Genomic DNA, 19,335 nt, shown 5'->3' on the forward strand with positions numbered 1-19,335 from the left:
AAATAATTCTACCTAAAACAAGCAGAACCAGTAACATAAGCATATCTGACACAAGAGGTGCCGCTAACATAATTGTATGTGGCACATGAAGAACCACCAACATTATCACCTCTCTGAAATAAGAAGGGCCGCTAACCTCATAGACTAGAAAAATCACTAACCTGATGCCCTCTGCCACAAGATAAACTACATTCACAGCCACATCTGATACCTAATTATTTCTGAAACAAGACTCATCACAAACATGATTGTATCAAGCACAAAAATGATCACTAAAACAATTGCACTTGACATAAGAGGAACCGCTAACAAAAATGTCTCTTGATATCAGACAACAAAAAATCCTGCGGAACATGGCTGATTTTGAAACAAAAAGAACCATTAAAACAAGTGGGTCTGAAGTAAAATGAATAATCCTGACAAAAGGAGAATATGACAGCACTCAGACTAGAAAAAGGGTCACAGACATTCTCACATGACACAAGAAAAATCTCTATGGTAATCATTAAATATACAGCAGTAACACAAGGCAAATTGAAGTTGCACTGTAATGAAAACCTGCAGCCGATGATGATGATGTTGATGGTAAATGATGGGAAATTGTCTTTGGCAATGTGACTCTTCTAATCACACAGTATTAAAATTGCACAAGCAATGTTCAGTGGTTCACACAAATACAATGCGAGATGTGTTCTGATGTTCTCATTGTTAATGTTTAATGAAAACATTTAGTAAATGTATGGCAACAATTGGACAAAAATCTCTATATATAATCTTCATTTAGATCTTGATCTTTGTTTGTCCGCGAATGAATTAGAAGAAGAAGCACTAGATGGCAATAGAAAGACAGCTAAAACACAGGCATTGCATTAAGAATCTCCTCCAGGCTTATACTACTAAAGACTGTAGTACGCCTGTCACACCTCAAAACACAGACATTCAAACTAAACAAATTGTTGTGCTTTAAATTAACTAAAGTGATCTTCATTTAGATCTTGATCTTTGTTTGTCCGCGAATTCCACGCATGCGTAGACCACCTTAAAGTTTAGTACGTTGTTGTTACTCACGGATGTGCCGGAATAACGAAAGGGGTGGTGGACAGTGTTACGCTGGTTAGCTCCTGAGGCCTGGTTAGAGAATGAGATTGCCGAAGATAAAAGGTACGTGCCTACTAGTACTGTATAAACAGATATTCTGTAAAAGGAATCATTACTTTGAGACCACTTTGACCGAGAATACTGTATATAGAGGTCAGGCGGAGAAGTTTGTTTCTTGGGGTAAAGTGAATTGTCTGCAATTTAATATCAGCAAAACCAAGGAACTGCTTATTGACTTTCACCACATCAAAGATCCTCTATGTCCGATAAGTTTTCAAGGAGTGGATGTAGAGGTGGTCCACTCCTACAAGTATTTGGGGGGCCACATTAGTGACAGGTTGGACTGGTCTCATAACACAGAGGAACTGTACAAGAATTCTTAGGAAAATGCGTTCCTTGAATAAGGGAAGTGACATCCTTCACAACTTTTACAACTCTATGATGGCCACTATGAGTTTTCTACACTGTGGTGTGCTGGGCTGGCAACATCACTTCAAGAGAGACCCACCATATCAACAAACTAATTAAAAGGGCAGGCTCAGTTATGGGACACACTCTGGACCCACTGGAGGTTGTAGCAAAGGAGAAAAAAAAAACTGAGTGCCATTATAAACAATGCTGTGCATCCTCTTTCTGAACAGTGAGAACTTTCAGCCAATAAATCATTCAGCAGAAGTGTGTCAAGAAACGCCACTGGGGTTCATTTACACAAACAGCAAAATGTCTCAATTGGACTAGGACTGACAAGCCAGAGCTTTTCTTTCTTTTGACTTTTCTTGCTTTATAGTAATTCCAGTGTCTGTTCAGACCAAAGTGTGTGTGTATATTTATTTATTTACTCACTTATCTACCTTTTTGTGTATTTATTCATTAGAAGAGCTTCTGCCAAAAGCCAAATAAAGTTCTATCTATCTATCTATCTATCTATCTATCTATCTATCTATCTATCTATCTATCTATCTATCTATCTATCTATCTATCTATCTATCTATCTATCTATCTATCTATCTATCTATCTATCTATCTGGTTTATTGAAAAAAATGTTAGTAATATCATTTATTTGATCAACTACAATGTGAAATGTTTATAGAATTGAAGGCTTAGACAAATAGAAATTCAAAAGAGAAAATTAACACACTGTATCCTCAAGCTAACAAAACCCAGTTGATCTTTTTGTCTTGATGGAAGGTACTGTGAGCTTCTGTTATGTGGTCAATGAAAGCTGGCACCAATATCCTGGACTCAAACTGGCATCAACTATTACTAAAATACAGACATATAATACATACCTGTGTCTTATGTCTCTGTTCCTGTGGTTGTAATGCAGGTAAAGAAAATAAAGGGAAAAAAAAGAGTTTAATTGGTTAAAAGCAAAAATTATTATTAAGTGAAACTATACATATTCAGTCCATCATGTTGTTATAACTACTCTTACAGCTATATTTTTGCATTTGGGTCCACTTAATAAGTTATTTTTATGCAATTGAAAAACAATTGATGATTATAAAACTCCTCTCTTGACCATTTTCAGCATACAAATTTGGCCTTTTATTTATGCAATCAGTATATATTTTTTCCCCAGTTCCTAAGGTGTGAACCACAGGCAGGGACCACTGCAAGAGGCAAAAAAGCCATCATTTTTTCCTTTTAAACTGCGTGTCAGTGGTGGAATGGATGCACAGATCTGGTTTCCATGGGAACGCACTACATTCAGCGTGTGGTAATTTATTTGCTGCGCACAAGCTCAGTTAGTCTCTTAAATGTTTTCTATGGTGCTTCATAGCTCATCCGCTTAATGCAGCCACATGCAGTGTAAAGAAGGAAGTGTAATTTTGTCCATCAAGAATGGATGTGATTTCACTGTCAAAAATACATTAGTAAAGCTGAGAGCTGTTTTTAAGTTGTCCGATAGAAACATGGGTTTGTGTTTTTAAGGAGTCTGAGCAATTCCTGGAAACAATGAAAGGCTCTACCATGCTACCTTGGCATTTATAACCCCAAAATGTCACAGTGCACATTCTTCCATAATAGTTGTTATTTTGTGGTGTTATTTAAAGTGTTTTTCACAATTAAAGGCATTAACTACGTTAGAGTACTGCTCTGATAGTTGCAGGCTCAAGCAAATTTAGTTGAGAAAGAGGGCAGCAGTGAAGGGATGTCTGCAAAACAAGAAGTGCTTAGACGCTAAGTTCAAAACTACCCATTTGGGGTCAAATGAAAGTGCAAAGTTCTAACTCTATGATTAGCACGAGTAATTGTGAGAATGTCTTGCATTATCCACAATTCAAAGTGATGAGCAGTATAATCACAACCCTTAGTCAAAACCATATTTCCAGATTATTTTCCCATCACCAATATTGTTTGAGAGAGTTACAGCAGACAGTATGGCCAAGTGACCATGGACATGGAGTGTAAATGTAGAATAGACAGACCAAACTCCACCAAGAATTCACTAAGTTCCCCTTAGAAAAGCACTTAACCTGCTAGTGTTAGGATATCCAAAGTAAATATCCAGACTGTACACGCGTGACTTGAAAGTCACTGTAGAAAAGCATAGACTAATTAATTAAAAACAACTATAGTTGAAAAGTTACATTGTTGTATGTATTTCTTGAGAGAGCATTGGGATAGCTGGAGTTGCAATGTCAAAGTACATTACAAATCAAGGAGCCTGCATACACACCTAAAAGAACTCACAGATGGAACCCTTTAGGAAAAAGATCAAGGAATGAAACCCGAAATGATACTCTTGAATAGACCAAAATGTCATTCATGAATGGAATATTATGGCCATAATCATGTTCTTGTAACTCAGGAGGCTTGACTCAGGTATATTTCTGACTCCTCTGAACTGTATTTGGTGTCTATTTGGAAATCCATTGTAACTAGTTAATTTTGTTGTAGCAGAGTCATATTAGTTTGTTTTCATGAAATCAGACCTTTGCAGGGAAATGTGCAAATACTGTCTACTGTGGAAACCAGGGGCGGTCCAGGTGTCCCAATCCAGACACAGACAGGCAGAGACACAAATTCAGCATGGCACAAGTTTATTTTCACATGGGAAGCACAGTGTATCAAGCACCAAATATAGTCCCTTCTTCTCTCCTTGTTGTCCGCCTCCACTCCTCCTCTTGGCAAGCTTTGTCCCTCTTCCTCCCAAACTCTGACTCTCCAAATGGAGTGAGGCAGATCCTTTTAAGCAGACCCTGGCAGTGTTCCAGGTGGCTCATTAATCAGACCTGGAATCACTCCCAGGTGTGGTGAAAGCCCCATGCTGTGCCACACTCCAACTCCAAGCAGGCACTGTGGGAATCAATGGTGCCACAGCCTCCCAGAAGGGCTGCCCTCTAGCGCCCCGGGGGAGGTAGTGCCTTGCAGATGCCCTCCTCCAGTCCTTCCATCCAGCTGGTTTTCCAGCTGGATAATGGCCATGACCTACTGTCACACTACCTTCTATGAAATAAAACCAAAAATGATGATTATCTTTATATGGAAGGCATTCTGTCCTCTTCCTAAGCTACAACACTGAACTGATATTAGAAATAAAAAAATAAAGCTATTTAAAATTCTTGCCCATGTTCATAGGTGGCTTTCTCACTTCACTGTAAATAACGCAGTGAGAACCAGAACCATCAGAATGAGTCTCCACAGAGTTATTCATCATGGCTCATATGCTATCACATAGTGGAGTTAAGAAGACCTATTGTGGAGAAGACTACTTGAGTTAGACTCACTGGAAACTACCATCTGTTGGGAAGGTGTGTTGTAGTTGATTCCCAAAAAGCCTCCTCTTTAATTAGGTAGGGTAGAGTTTGTTACTCCTTATTCTGTTTTTTATTTGGTATCTTGGCCTACTGATTTCTGCAATTAACTGTAAAGCACAAAATTATTTTATTTGATAATTCTAAGTCACAATGTCAATATGAACCAATTATTTAACCTTACTTTGTGATGTCTCTCTGTTATATAAAAAAATCCTTTGACATGACAAGACTTTTTGGAGTTGAGAGTTTTTGGAGGAGAGATTTTTTCAAGTCCCGTGAGACGAGAGTTTTGCCTTTAGATTTTTTCAAGTCACGCCCTGCTCTCAAACATTTTCAAAGAAGACTGCGATCCTCTAGCACCGAGAAACGAGGAAGTCAAATGAATTAATGGCAAAAATGATGATTGGTTGCACAGCAAATTGGTTAAATGCGTCCAAAAATGTCGATTGGTTACATGGGAAATTGGTTAAATGCGTATCAATAGACTATGCTGAAACAGTTGGTGGTGATCGTGCGGAAGAAGAAAACAACAGCTTACAAGATCTTGAAAAATATATACAACGGTTAACAATGTCCGGTCTTCTAATGCACGAATTACTGGAGAAAGAAGGATGTATCCAAGAAAGGTAATGTAGTACATCTTCTATGGATAACTTTACACAACAAAGGAGATCTTGATATGCCATCCGTATTAAAACATTAACAGTTTCCTGTTATAATAGCTTTTGCAAAGACTATTAATAGAGAGAAAGAAACGAAATACAATCACAGGCAGTTATATTTTTCTTTGATGCATATGTAACAATTCCCACGAAGATAAAAATCTATTTAAATTGTACATCCGCATCCCCATACACCAGCAACAGAACCGCAAAGAGGCTAGCGTGTAGCGCAGGTTCCGGGGGTTGGCAAGTAAAGCGAGCAGGGGGCAAAGCCCCCTAGTAATATAAAAAATATACTTCTGCAAATGTACCAAAACAATGTACTTGTAAAGCATTTTGGGATGGTTTTTACTATTGATTTGTCCTAAATAACATAGGTGCGGCCTGATTATAGTTGCTTTTGTATTTTACTCCTTTTTTGGCCTCTCTCCACCAACATGTGACACATACTTTTTAAAATAAATTAACTTTGTTTCTGGCCTTGAATCTATAACAGTATGTAACATATCACTAAATCTTAATTTCTTTTTCAGAATGTTATGGTTACTATGCCGCTTGAGTGCTGACTTTCTGTACGTCACCTTAGGAACTGCCATTCACATTTTCCTGAACCTTTTATGAAGTCAGGGCTTGATATATTGTAAGTTTTTACATTCTGTACTCAAACACCTTCACCTACAGTTTACTCTTCTGAATTGACAAAATTGACTATTGTAATGATTTAAGGTGAGGCCATTGGATTCTTCACTTACCACTCTAAAGTAACACAGCAGCAAGGACCATGATTAGAACCAAATGCAAAAAAGAAGATATCGAAATCCTCCATTTCATATATAAAGTTGTAAATGGCTAGCAAACCCCTACCTTACAGAACTAAAATATGCCTTTATTCCGGGGCTTACTTTGGTGATCTCAAAAACTGAATTCTAGCAATTTCGGGCTTTCAATATTTTATTATATCTAACTTCTGCTAGAGCTACTGCTGAGGCTGTTCATATCACTATCTTATATTTCTTTTTAAATATGTGTAGTAACTCTTTTGATATGCCGTTACTATGTCTTTTTTGTTTTTATCGCTTCTTCATGTCCTTTATGGCACCTAATCTACATCTGAGTGAATGTGTTCTCACAAATTATAGATATGTATTCAGAGATTTTAAATATCTCTTACAGCAGCCTACAGAATGAGTAGAATGTAGATCCTTTGGGAGGATCTGGATGTTTGGAGAGGAGGTGGGTGTTTGGTGCAGAGCTGAATGTTGGTGTTGGGTGAATGCTCATTTATAGTATCACATAGAATCTACGCTCGATTTTTTTTTTGCACATTTACTGTATTGTATCTAACTTACAAAACAACCATATGACTGTCTTGCCATTATTGGAAATGGTTAAAGCATCAAATGAAAAGCTGTTGTATTGAGAAAGACAATCATGGAATTATCAGAAAATTTTCAAACCACTACTATAATTATGTTGATTTGCAAAGCTGCTAAAATTTTGCTGTAGAAAACATTAGCTAACTGTTGTATTACATAAGTAATCTTATTTGTGTGATCTGTCTGCATAATGTGTGTTTTATTTATTAAATCAAGAAATAGTGTTAAAGTCTGGAACGCAGCTACAAGTAATTAAGAGTAGAGCTTATACCACTGGCCATTTTGTTAATAAAGAGTGTATAAACCTAATGATCTTTATGCTCTCTACATCAATTTAAAAATCACTTCATGACTTCAAGTGATCATTTGAGTCCCATAAGCTTCTCCTTAAAGAGCTGCAAATTTGTAACATGCCTGATTTTGGTTATTTCTATTTATCTTAAAGTACAGTATAAGTACAGTATGTTTGACAAAAGTGTCATGATTTATAAAAAAGTATTTTTAATACATGTCAACCTTCCTGATAGTTTATAATAATCTGGTGATATAATTGTAATTATCACTATTTTTCACGTTATTTGCTTTATATATTTAATAATCTATTATGATCACCCTTACGCTCCAACAGAGATGTTCATGTCTTACAGCAGATAAAGCAATAATTATTTGTGTGACACGTGAATGGGCTTCTGAAGAGCACTTGGTAAGAGCCAGGAGAGGACAAAAAGAATATTGAACTAGGCTGACAAGAGCGAGTGTATTTTATATTGATCGATTTGATCCATTGTAATTATGTTACTTTAAATATGAAAGAAAAACATTTAAACACAAATTTAAATGTTTTGTATGGAGCCCGATATTTGTCAGGAAGGAAAAACAGAAATAATCTGCTGGGATGAATTAATAATCCATTTGGATGATTGTTTTTTTCCTGCCTAATGTCTATAGACCTCCATAGGTCAATAGATAAAATTTATTAGCATTTTTGTGGCCAACTGTATATTTTGGCCTATTTTATGACATACTTTTTTATAACAGCCATAGTCTGGCCATGACAGTGACATTTATTCATTTAGATAGTAATGTGACAGTGATAAAAAAAAAATTCTCGAAAGAATATTTGAATTGGTGACGTTGCATGTGAGTGAATGACCATGGAAGGGAAGGGAAGGGAAGGGAAGGATGCACCATGGTGAAGTATATAATATTCACAACAGGAAAGCCTGCTAAAGAATCACTATTGGAAATGGTCTCTGATGGTGTGTCACCAACATCCAGCTCCTCCCTAAACATCCAGCTCCTCCCCATTCAACAAGCAACAGCAAGAATAATCTTTGATATTTTGCTTTCAATGTATTTTACATCTATCTATCTATCTATCTATCTATCTATCTATCTATCTATCTATCTATCTATCTATCTATCTATCTATCTATCTATCTATCTATCTATCTATCTATCATTTTGGGTATAAACTGAGATTTCTCTGTTTATGTTTCAGCATTATATTTTGTGTTTATATTGCCTCTTAAAAATATATTTTCAATTAATGTATAGTATGATGGGTTAAAAAATGCAGGTGAGGTTTTTAAAATGAACTAAATAGAACTGAATATTTATTTTTAGGTGTCTTTTCTTTTGTTCATTTGTTCAAATTAACTTTTCAACTACGCTGTATAAATCCAGATACTCTATAGACGTACTGTACAGTACCTGAGTTCTAAGATGGTGATTACATTTCCTGTCGGAAGAATCCGTCTTATGAAATTGAAGTCTCCAACATAAACACTACCATCAGGGCCACAGGCCACAGCGACTGGAGCAAACAGTTTGCTGGCAAGTGCAGGACCATTACAGTTTGGGCAGGAGATGCTGCGATGATACCCATTTCCCATGATGGTATTAATGACTGGAGGCTGCTGAGAGACAAAGACGTTTTCCCCATTTCCCTTGTGCAATATTCCTACAAAAAATAAAAAGACACATGTAAAAGAAGAATCTCTCCTTTTAACACTTTTTATATTACAGTGCATGGTCAAGGATTAGCTCTTGCTTTTGAACATATATTGTGAAGCTCATGAAACTCAATTGAAAGGGGCTCAGTTGCTAACCATCTCAGTGACTTCAATCTTCTGGTGGTTCCCAAGTGGCAGTCACATAATATGAATATTTAAAATTCTATCTACTTTTCTTAAAGATGGTATTTGGTTAGTCAGTCTGGAAAGTTCAAAATTAGCAAGTGTGTGATTACTAAACCTTGGTTAAAACCAGATGACACCAGACATATGCACACCTGGACCCTTGTAGAGACAGAAGAGGAAAACAAGAGGACTCAGCTTTCTTCTCAATGATCTTAATGGAAAATAATTAAAGCTTACCACTTTGCAGGTTGAGGATGTGATGCTTGTCTAAAGACCAGCCTCCAAGATTAGAGGAGTCCATTTCAAAACCTTGTAAAAGAGCTGTTCGTTTCTCCCAGAGAATGAAGTCAGTGCAAATTTCATATTCATAGCCAACTGAAACTGCAAGAAGATGTGCAGGTTAACATTTAAATCCAGTTTCTTATCACTTGCTGTAGATGATTATTTTATCCATCAATAATAACCTAAAGTAAATACCACACATATTAATTCAAATACTTTTTTTTACACAAAAACACAGCCAATAAGGACTGAAAATAATTTTGTGAATACCGAATCACTGTCATCTTCTTTTAATGACACCTTCTGTAATTTACCTATTGCTTCAGTCAAGCCAGAAACCTTCTGTCCATAAACGTCAGTCTTATTCCAGGCAAGTGTATAAGCTAAGTTGGGAGCAGCTGGAAACCATTTTTGGAATAGTCGCCCCTCTATTGCAGCTGTCAAGTGCACTTTACTCAGACCCGGAGGGATAACAGAATGAGTGAGGATGATCCTCAGAAGAGATTTGTATCCAGGGGTGCGTGTACTCAGGTAGCTGAGCTTCATAGGGCTGCCGGGGATGTTAATTTCTTCTTGCACAGCCTGTAAGGAAGAATAGGGAACTTGTGAAAGTGAGGAGAGGCATCATAGAACATCAGCTGCAGGGCCTGTTTTCAAAGCAAAAAAATGAAAGCTGTATTGCTATTCTGAGAGATCACTTGATTACCTAGGAGGAGAGTTACCCTAGTGCACATTAAAAATGCTTTTTAAGAGACAGTACTTGCATGAACAACATGACTCAGTAGTTTGTTCCAGATTCTGACAACAGCTTATGTGAAAGGTGCTATGTGACTTCTGTGTTAAATGCTGTTCCTAATAATACTAACACCTCTAACCATTTTCCTGATGCACATATTCCAGGGCATGGTGGTAGAGACCTAGAGGCTACGTAAGAAATCTACAGGCTCATGTGCACTTCCATTCTTACTCACAATGGGGCATTTCAGAGAATGTCTTTTAAACTAACTTGAAGGCCTTTTAGGATGTTGGAGCAGACCAGTCTATCTCAGAATAAAATCACATATAGAAAATATGAGAATGAACACACTCCACATGATAGCTCATGAAGCCGAAAGAGAAGAGTGCTGATCAGTTTGTGTTTATGCTGCCCCAACATACCAATGAGACATTTAATATTTAGAAAATTCAGATTTCATACTATTTCATAATTGTGCAATTCACTGCTCATCCTAAATTCAACATGCATTTCATTCCTGCCAGCAGATGCTGCTAATTCACACCATCTAGGACATTCTTTCATCTGATATAAAAGAAAGAATCCATGCCAGGAATGATTAATAAGGAATAATTGAATATTAAGTCAGCAATTGGGGGGTTCTTGCGAGAGTTGTGAAGTCACTCAGAGAAGATTGCAATAAGTCAGCAAGGCATATGTGCATGGCTTTCATTCAAGGACATTATGAGATCATCACTGATGACTGAGGAACAAGAAAAGAAAATATGAGCCATCATTCCATAATGGCTGAAGGTTATGTAGTCTTTAATGAAACAAAAGCTTCTCAGACACTTGAGCAGATCCAGCTTATAATCAGAATTGTGTGCTGATCAAAAATTCCATATTTGATGTATTTCAAGCTGTCCATGATCCCACTGAACTTTACCTATAAAGGACAATGATTTTACAGATACGCATATTTATACACTACGCTGGGCTGGGGGCTGTCTGGGGTTTGTTTCCTGCCTTGTGCCCTGTGTTGGCTGGGATTGGCTCCAGCAGACCCCTGTGACGCTGTAGGTAAGATATAGCGGGTGGGATAATGGATGGATGGATGGATGAACATATTTATACATGTGTCATAATAGAGTATAGACAAGACACATGATTAGAGTATAGGTATATTGGGTTAAGCATTGTCAGGATTAGAAAATGAACCTGTGCTTTTGTGCAGTGCAATCTACTTTTCTAGCCACAAGTGCAGTTCTTTTGACTGATTTAAACCAGACACTGGCTGCTTAGAAATTGATAATTATTAATTTTTAAGCAACAGATGAGCATCACGCCCCTTTTTACTTCCAAATGATAAAACATTAATTCTCTTTCAAACAAACCCTTTGAAGATATTTTAATTTACAGATTAAGGTGGAAGTAAAAAGTGAGCTGGTAAGAATTCTTGGAGACTCCTATCAATAGGCATTTATGTAGTTGAATAAATCTCAGCTCCTCTACACTGCCTCTTTTAAAGAATTGCCAGTAATCTAAGATGTTTGCATATGAAAGTACATTATGTTGTTTTTTTAACCCGTTCGCTGTACTGCAAAACCAGACTTTAATTCTGAAATAACAGTTACAATTCAGTAACCCATCCTGAAGTGGACATACATATGTCCTTCACTGGGCACACAGAAATACAACCATTTACTGTACTATACATCCTCACTCCAACAATATTTTACCACAGGCAGCTGGAACTGACAGTATGCCTATGGATAGTTCAACATGGAAATAAAAAAATGACCATCTCAGCATTTAAAGTCATACCATAATAGTGTATCAATCAATGTAAGCATTGATAAATACCCTATTTTTTGTCCTACATGAAAATTTGAAATCTTGTTCAAAGAAACCTACCCATCTTTCCACATCTCACACCCATATCAATCCCAGAGGCTATACTGGTATGTGTTCATCAAGGCTCATAGACAGCATTTCAACAAAATATAAAAATATTTCAAGAAATCTACCCTTCCTTGGGGACCATGGGGATGGTGGGAAAAAGACCTTTCAATTAGCATCTCAGAAAAAGGACAAAAATCTCTAGTCCAATATGCTTCAAGCATTCCATAATTCAATGAAAAGCCTTTCATTTATTGTATTTAAATTGTGTAAAACATACCTAGAAACCTGTCAAATAGCTATAGTATCATGTTTCGGGAATGCACTAAATTAACATCATTTTGGATAAAACTCATTACATACTTCTCAAACAGCCTTGATTTAACAATCACTCATAATCTATTATTTGGTGTACTCCCAGTTGGCATTAAAATCCATAGGGATAAGTCAATTGTAACGTCCTATACCACATTCCTAACATGCAGGCTTGTCTTGCTCAACTGGGAAAATCCCAACCCACCTTCTATAACTCAGTGGGTAAGCAATGTTCTGCATTATCTCAAATTAGAAAAAAAAACAAATTTTCTCTAAGAGGATATATCCAAAACTTTTTAAAAGATTGCAAGAATTCATTAATATATTATTAGGATGAGCATGCTGGACCTGTGATTGACTCTGTCATGCTATTTCTTGTTTTATAATATTCAAAATGTTACTTTTTTTTTTTTACTCATTTTCCTCACGTCTCTCTTTTTTTTCCCTTTCTGTTGGGTGGGAGATGACTCTTGTTCTGATTTTTTCCTTTGTTTTTCTATTTTTCATTTATTTTATCTGTTTTAATTTTGAAGTTAATTGGTTGTATCTGTTATGTTATTTTTAATTTATTTGATTGAATAGCATGCTATTGTAATGTTCTGCTTTTGGAAAAAAAATAAAGCACTTATTGTCAGCTATACGAAAGTGTCAGAATGTTAAGATGTAACATGTGCAAACTACAGTATAAGGGGCATTAAGACATGTACTGTACTTGTAAAATTTGAGGGTCGGCAGCATTAAAATGTGACACATTCAAAAACAGAGTGGTGGCAGCACTAAAGGCTGATTTCTACCTCCAGCTGCCATCAAAAGCAGTTTACACTTCTGTGTTGTGCTGTACTGCTGGCTGTGTTTGTAGCAGGTAAGAAAAGTAAATGATCCATTAAAATGCGGGCAGCTTTTGCCTTCCAGAATCACCGCTCCTCTCGCTACACATTTTCTTCTGTAGACGTTGTATTTCACGTTTTTCCACTTTTTCATACATTTGCCTGGTCCCAAATGTTAGCCAATATTTCATGCCACAAACTGGCTGCCATCTAATTTTCTTTGTAGCATTGTGAAGACTTATCATATAAATGTGTATATTATTTTTTGACAAGTCTTTTCTTGATCTGCTCCATGTTTAGTTCAGAATAGCAGAAGACAAATCAGAAACGCATTTAAGGAAATGCCTAGTTAACAAACTATCCAATCAGAGTAGGACTCTGTGTACAGTCCACTTCAAGGTGACACATAGTCACATTTTTGAAAAAGTATGCATCACAGCATGCCATAAGCTACATAGGCTACAGTGTAGCTAGAGTGTAGGCTTCATGCAGAAGTATAAATCATCTTTAAGTGCTAATGTGCTCAAAATCAGAAGGGTGACAGCACTGAGAACTTACAAAAAAGAATGAGGGGCGGTAAGAGTTCTCCCTTATTTCTGATTGAAATTTGACTTATGGTAGTGGCATGCAGAGGCTATAAACATTAAACTAGCCCATTTGTATTTTTAAATTTGTGGATATGAATTTAGCAAATGTGTTATATATAATAGAATTCTAAAATTTCTGTAATAATCACAAACGTAAACGTATCTGATCACTTAGATGTTAATCACAGCATTAAACAACACAAATTTGGGTCTAATTTGGCAGTAATGCTGCCATTGATATTGTATGACAAAGTGGTCATTGCCCATTCTGCTAGGCTTTTGTGGCACACTAGCCCTGTTAAGAAGGCAGACTCACCAGGGATGCAGGCATCGAACTGAGCTTTTCTTCACTTGCATTCCAAACTAAGTAAATGAACTCCAGCTTGTACCAGGATGTACCTGGACTTCATCTGATAACAAAGGTGACATGACATATCTCCAGAGGCCCCTCTTCAAACCTCTTGAGCCAGAAGGCACAAAATGGACTCAACCAATGATAAAAACCTATAATTCAAGGAATGACAACTCTCATGGACACAGACACTTGCCTATGAAGAGACACCAATTTTGTAATTGGAAGGTTCAACCTTCATTTTCCCTACTCTCTCTTCTGTTTCTTTTTCCAGTTTCTTTGTGGTGGCAGCCTGCGCCATCACCACCTACTCAAAGCATCATGATGCACCAACATTGATGGACTGAAAGCCAGAAGTCTACGTGACCATCATCATCAAGTCCTTCCATGAAAACCCTAAATACAAAGAGGACTGTTTGATTAATGTTAGGTAGATTGCCCAGAGGGGACTGGGCGGTCTCGTGGTCTGGAACCCCTACAGATTTTATTTTTTTTCTCCAGCCTTTGGAGTTTTTTTTTTTTTTTGTTTTTTCTGTCCACCCTGGCCATCGGACCTTACTTATTCTATGTTAATTAATGTTGACTTATGTTTATTTTTTATTGTGTCTTCTATTTTTCTATTCTTTATTTTGTAAAGCACTTTGAGCTAAATTTTTTTTGTATGAAAATGTGCTATATAAATAAATGTTGATTGAAATAAAAGTAAATGTTGATTGATTCATTTAAAAGCATATGCACTCCATCTCTCAAAGTGAGTGAGATTAAGCTCTCTCTGGGATATTTGCTGGATACTCACTGAACTCCCTGGGGATTCTCTCAGGAATGGGGAGATATGCGAACCTGAAAAGCTATGAGCTGCTTTCTTCTGGAGAGCTGAATCCGACATATTTCTCTTTGTGAACCCAAGAGCAGAGATCCACTTTGCCAAGCTAAACAGTGAGCCAGTCTGAAGTCTGAGAAGCTGCCGTCACTTCAAGAAGGGAACTTCAGAATAGACACTCTTGTGTCAGAAAGAGTAATGCTTTTCTCCGACATGCAAAGGGCCTAACAACAGAAAGCAAACTGAGAAAGCAGTAGCACAGCACTGACACAGATCATGCAGCAAAGACTAAGACTCTTAGTCAATAAAAAGAAAAAACAAAACTTAAAATCATAGTTCCTTGTTTATTAGGTAGTTGCTCAGGCTCCTTGTGATGGTGTAGACTAAGACATTACTTGAATTTACATTAATAGCTTCCATCCTACCACTGGGGAGGAACCAATCAACGCAGAAATAAGCCCTGGACTGAGCACAATGTTCAGTATGTGCAACAAAGAAGGGATAGCATGTTAAAGTTGAGGTTTTTTTTTTATTTAAACAAGCTATAACATTGGAATAAATAGACAAAGATATCTGGATTCTTAGCACTCAATGCATCCTCTTGTCAGTTTGAGAGTTATACTTAGACACTTAAATGTAGGGAATGCTAATATTTTGATCAAACACACACATGTGTTCTTTTGGATTCTATTGAGTTTATGAGACAGTTGAATAACTAATTCCTTTAATGAAGTGCACTGACTTAGACTGTTTCTGTAAAGTATTTTAATGATAAAGATCAGGAGATTAAATGTACCCAGGGAACAAATCAGAACCAAAAGTCAAGCCAGTCAATTTTCAAGTTTAAATTGCTAACCAAAAATTTAGGAACCAAAAGCAAACGAGGAGGTCTAAAGCCAGGAAGTTAATCATCACCAAAAGAATTGTACATTAATGCAGGCAGTATCCATAAACTCAGATTATACCTCGAATGGCTGTAACCGGTCACATGAACAATATCAGATGTCGTGACCCCCTTGACCACACCCCCAGCAACCGCATCTCAGTAATGGAACTCACAAAATCAATGTGCTCTTTGCTTGAACAGTTCAGGGGAACCCCTGTTTGATACTCCAGGTTTGCTCCATGATCCCCCAGTTGCTTCTAGGATCCTCTTGAACCTGAAACTGTTGATAACATACCTGAGGATGGGCCGGGCAAATGAGGACACTCAGAGTCAGCAAGGGTTGGCACAAAGTGACGCAGTGCTTTTTATTTAAGACAACTTACATAGTGTCCAAAAGTGCAGTGCTTCAAAATTTAGTCATTAAACTCAATAAAATAAAGTCCATGGTGGAGATTAAAAAGTCAATAAATATATCCATAAAAACGAGGTTAAGATGGAAGTCATGGAGAAGTTCTAAAAACTCACAATCCCAGGTGCATTCTTCGACAAACTTGATGTCCTTCCAACAGGTATAACCAACGTGCACCTGCTTGGAGCCTCAATGCTACGGGACTCTAAATTAGTTCTTTAAAATTTGGAATGCCATGAACCTTTCTCATCAGACTGTAAAAATGAATAAAAACTGCTGATTATAATAGAAAGTAAGGCTAAGAGACATATTTCCACTTCTGCAGTGTGTGTGCATTTATCAGTACTTGGCACAACACCTTGTTATGCTGGACTCCTGAAAACCAAAAATGACTCTAACTTAACAAAGCATTAGGGAGCATAGTAACATACTATATGTGTGGCAGTGTTTTAGTTTCTTGGTTTCTCCCTTTTTTTGGCTCCTTCCCACTCTCAGAAATAAAGACAAACAGACACAGACAGCTATGCCTGAGTTAATGTAAATTTGTCTATGTTGTTCAGAGAAAAAAATAAAATTGCAGTGTTGGTGGATCTCAGGGAGCCGGAGCCTGTCCATGTGTGTAAGAAACAGTAACTATAAAATATTTCAGTTTTTTTTTTTTTTTAAATTATAGTAGCAACATTGGTAATTAAACTATATTTGGAAGTGACACTCTAAAGGGTTGACACATGCTATGATTAACATAACATCAAAGCAATTTACCACAAAAGCCACGAGATGCTTTCCTATTCTGTTTGAAGCAAAAGCTTCTGAACATAGCACCATATACAATGCAGTAATTTAATGTGTATCCAAATATTTAAAATAAGTAAATGTGACGCTGTGGGTTCTGGCTCCACGCTCCTTTGGCTGTTTGGGAACCCTTGAACCCAACACCGTCGATAATGTTGCCGAGTGAGCTAGTCAATGGAGGCAAATTGAGCATCTGAGCAAGGGGAAGGTAAAAAGTGCAAAAGTGCTTTTATTAAAAATCAACAAAACAAAAACAGTGTTCCAATAAATAGTGCAGTTTCAAACAATAAATAATCCACAAAATGAAAACGTGGAGTAAAACCAATAAATAGAAAAAACAATCCTTAAAATCGGAGGTTTAAAATCTTCTCTTGGAAGCAGTCTTAAAACAACAAACAAATCCGGTGCTCTTCTGTTAGCGTCTCACCTGCTAATCCCGTTTGGGCCCAGCAGCAGGCAAGACGCTCTCTGCAGCTGCCCTCCTGAAACACACGCACGAGACTGGAGACCTCCCGATCCCTGGCTTCGGTATGGCACTCATCCCAGTCCCGGAGAACTGGGTTTCCCACAACGGCCAGGTCGCTCACGTTGGGGATTCCCACCACCAAGTCTCCCGACTTCCGCTGCCTTTCCATGGCCTTCATGCGGCCAGTCGCCTTCCCTGGTCACTCCCGCTACCTGATCGCCAGCGGAGCGACATCAACACAAACGTCTGGGTGTCGGCCTAACACCCAGCTTCAACGCAGCTGCCCACGAGCGCTCATTCGCTCGCCCGTCCGCTCGCTCTTCGCGGCTCTCTCTCTCTCACCGACCTGCTTCCTCTCCTGCTCCTGATAACCTCCGTCCTCTCCTTTCCTTTCTCTCTCCGATCGTTTCTTTCTCTTTCCATAAAACCGACTCGCGCTTCTTTTTAAAATGACGAGGGCCACAGCAGTTGCAGCATTAGCCGCGGGACAATCATGAATGTGGGCAGTTCCTCACCTGTGCACTAGGTGAGAAACGCCCACACCCTACGGATCGTCTCGCGGCCCACTATGGCCCAACGTCCCCTCACTAAGCCGTGAGCACATCGATTATTTATTTAAAATGAATGGCCTTTTCTCAACGAGCTGTGGACCTATATCACCACAGTAAAACACAGACAAACTTTTTAGTCTTTGCTTACCACTGCCGTCACCAGCTAGCATTCTTCTTTATTTTTGGCTTTGTACTTAACATTCCCATGCAATCTACATCAATTTTCTTAGTGTGCTTGTGTTTCTGATTTGTTGTCTACTACCTCTGAGCTCTGCGCAAAAGGATCAGGCCACTGCTAGACTACTCTCTTGGATGCACACTGCAGAGTATGGCTGGAAGAGCAAAGGAAGAGGGATGGAATCCACCATAGTCTTTGTGGTTATATGTGCATCAATGTCACCCATCGAGACCTACTGTGAGGAGCCCTGGGTGGGATCAAGATTGCAAACTATGTACTGGCAGTTCAAGAAAGCAATTGAGCAGCAGACAAGCTGGCCAAAAACTCCACTAACAATAAATCTTTGTCAGCATAGTAAATGATGAACAGTAAGAGGATATAACCTGCTGAAACATAACAGGTGGAAGCAGGAAGTCATCTTGCATCATATGTTTATCCCTGCTGCTTTTTGTAATGGGAAGATGGACATTTCTTGGCCTTTTACAACAGAGTGGGTGTCTGGAGTTGCAACGACTCCTTGAGCCACTACTGGGGAGTGTCTGGAGGACAGTCCTTGTCATATCCATTTAGTTCTGGCTCTCGAGGTTATTCACAGGTGATATCTGAAGGTGGTTCAAGCATGGGTTTCCGAGTCTCCTCTGGAGATCAAAGAGATGAACTCAGAATGAAGAGAAGGCAAAAACTGGAAATGGGGTGTGGAACGCAGAGGTCAGAAGTGGTGAAAGAGGCATTGGAAAGAATACTACGTAACGCGAGGTGCATAAGACACTCCACCTGTAAGACCAGAATGCAAATACTCTTAAAGTAGGCTCAGCATAGCTCCTTGTGTTTATCCCTCTGTTGTATAATGTATAGTCCGACTTCCTTTTTCGATCTTTTTGGTGTGTATTCTGCATTCACACATAAAAAACAGATGGTTATGGTTAAATGGCCTAAATTTAACTTGGAGCCAGTTGTAGTGGTTTCCTAAGAAGAAAAGATTGCTTAAATTAATAAGATATATAAAATTATAACTATTTTCCTCATTTATTATGCTAAAAATTCAACATATCCTGTATTAAGCAATTAGTATTTCTCATTAAAATGATATTGAAATATCTTTTCCATCAGTAGTACTCAAATTATATAAAGCTCTGGGCTGACTAGAACACTGCTTCATTCACGGAACTTGCTTTAGATGAAGTACAGACGTCAGTGAATAGCTAACAGATGAG

General features: G+C 37.9%; 1 protein-coding gene across 2 annotated transcripts in view; it reads right to left on the reverse strand.

Moving 5' to 3' along the window:
• Positions 1–19,335, reverse strand: part of tenm1 (teneurin transmembrane protein 1) — an 844,835-nt gene that overhangs the window by 94,914 nt on the left and 730,586 nt on the right. For both annotated transcript variants that reach the window (XM_039766316.1, XM_039766314.1), the window contains 4 exons: positions 9,639–9,906; positions 9,280–9,423; positions 8,615–8,864; positions 2,389–2,409 (listed from right to left, as the gene is read on the reverse strand). In XM_039766316.1, the coding sequence (XP_039622250.1) occupies positions 2,389–2,409; positions 8,615–8,864; positions 9,280–9,423; positions 9,639–9,906 (683 nt within the window). The remainder of the gene's footprint in view (positions 1–2,388; positions 2,410–8,614; positions 8,865–9,279; positions 9,424–9,638; positions 9,907–19,335) is intronic.

The sequence above is a fragment of the Polypterus senegalus genome, chromosome 10, assembly GCF_016835505.1.
Source record: "Polypterus senegalus isolate Bchr_013 chromosome 10, ASM1683550v1, whole genome shotgun sequence".
NCBI lineage: Eukaryota > Metazoa > Chordata > Cladistia > Polypteriformes > Polypteridae > Polypterus > Polypterus senegalus.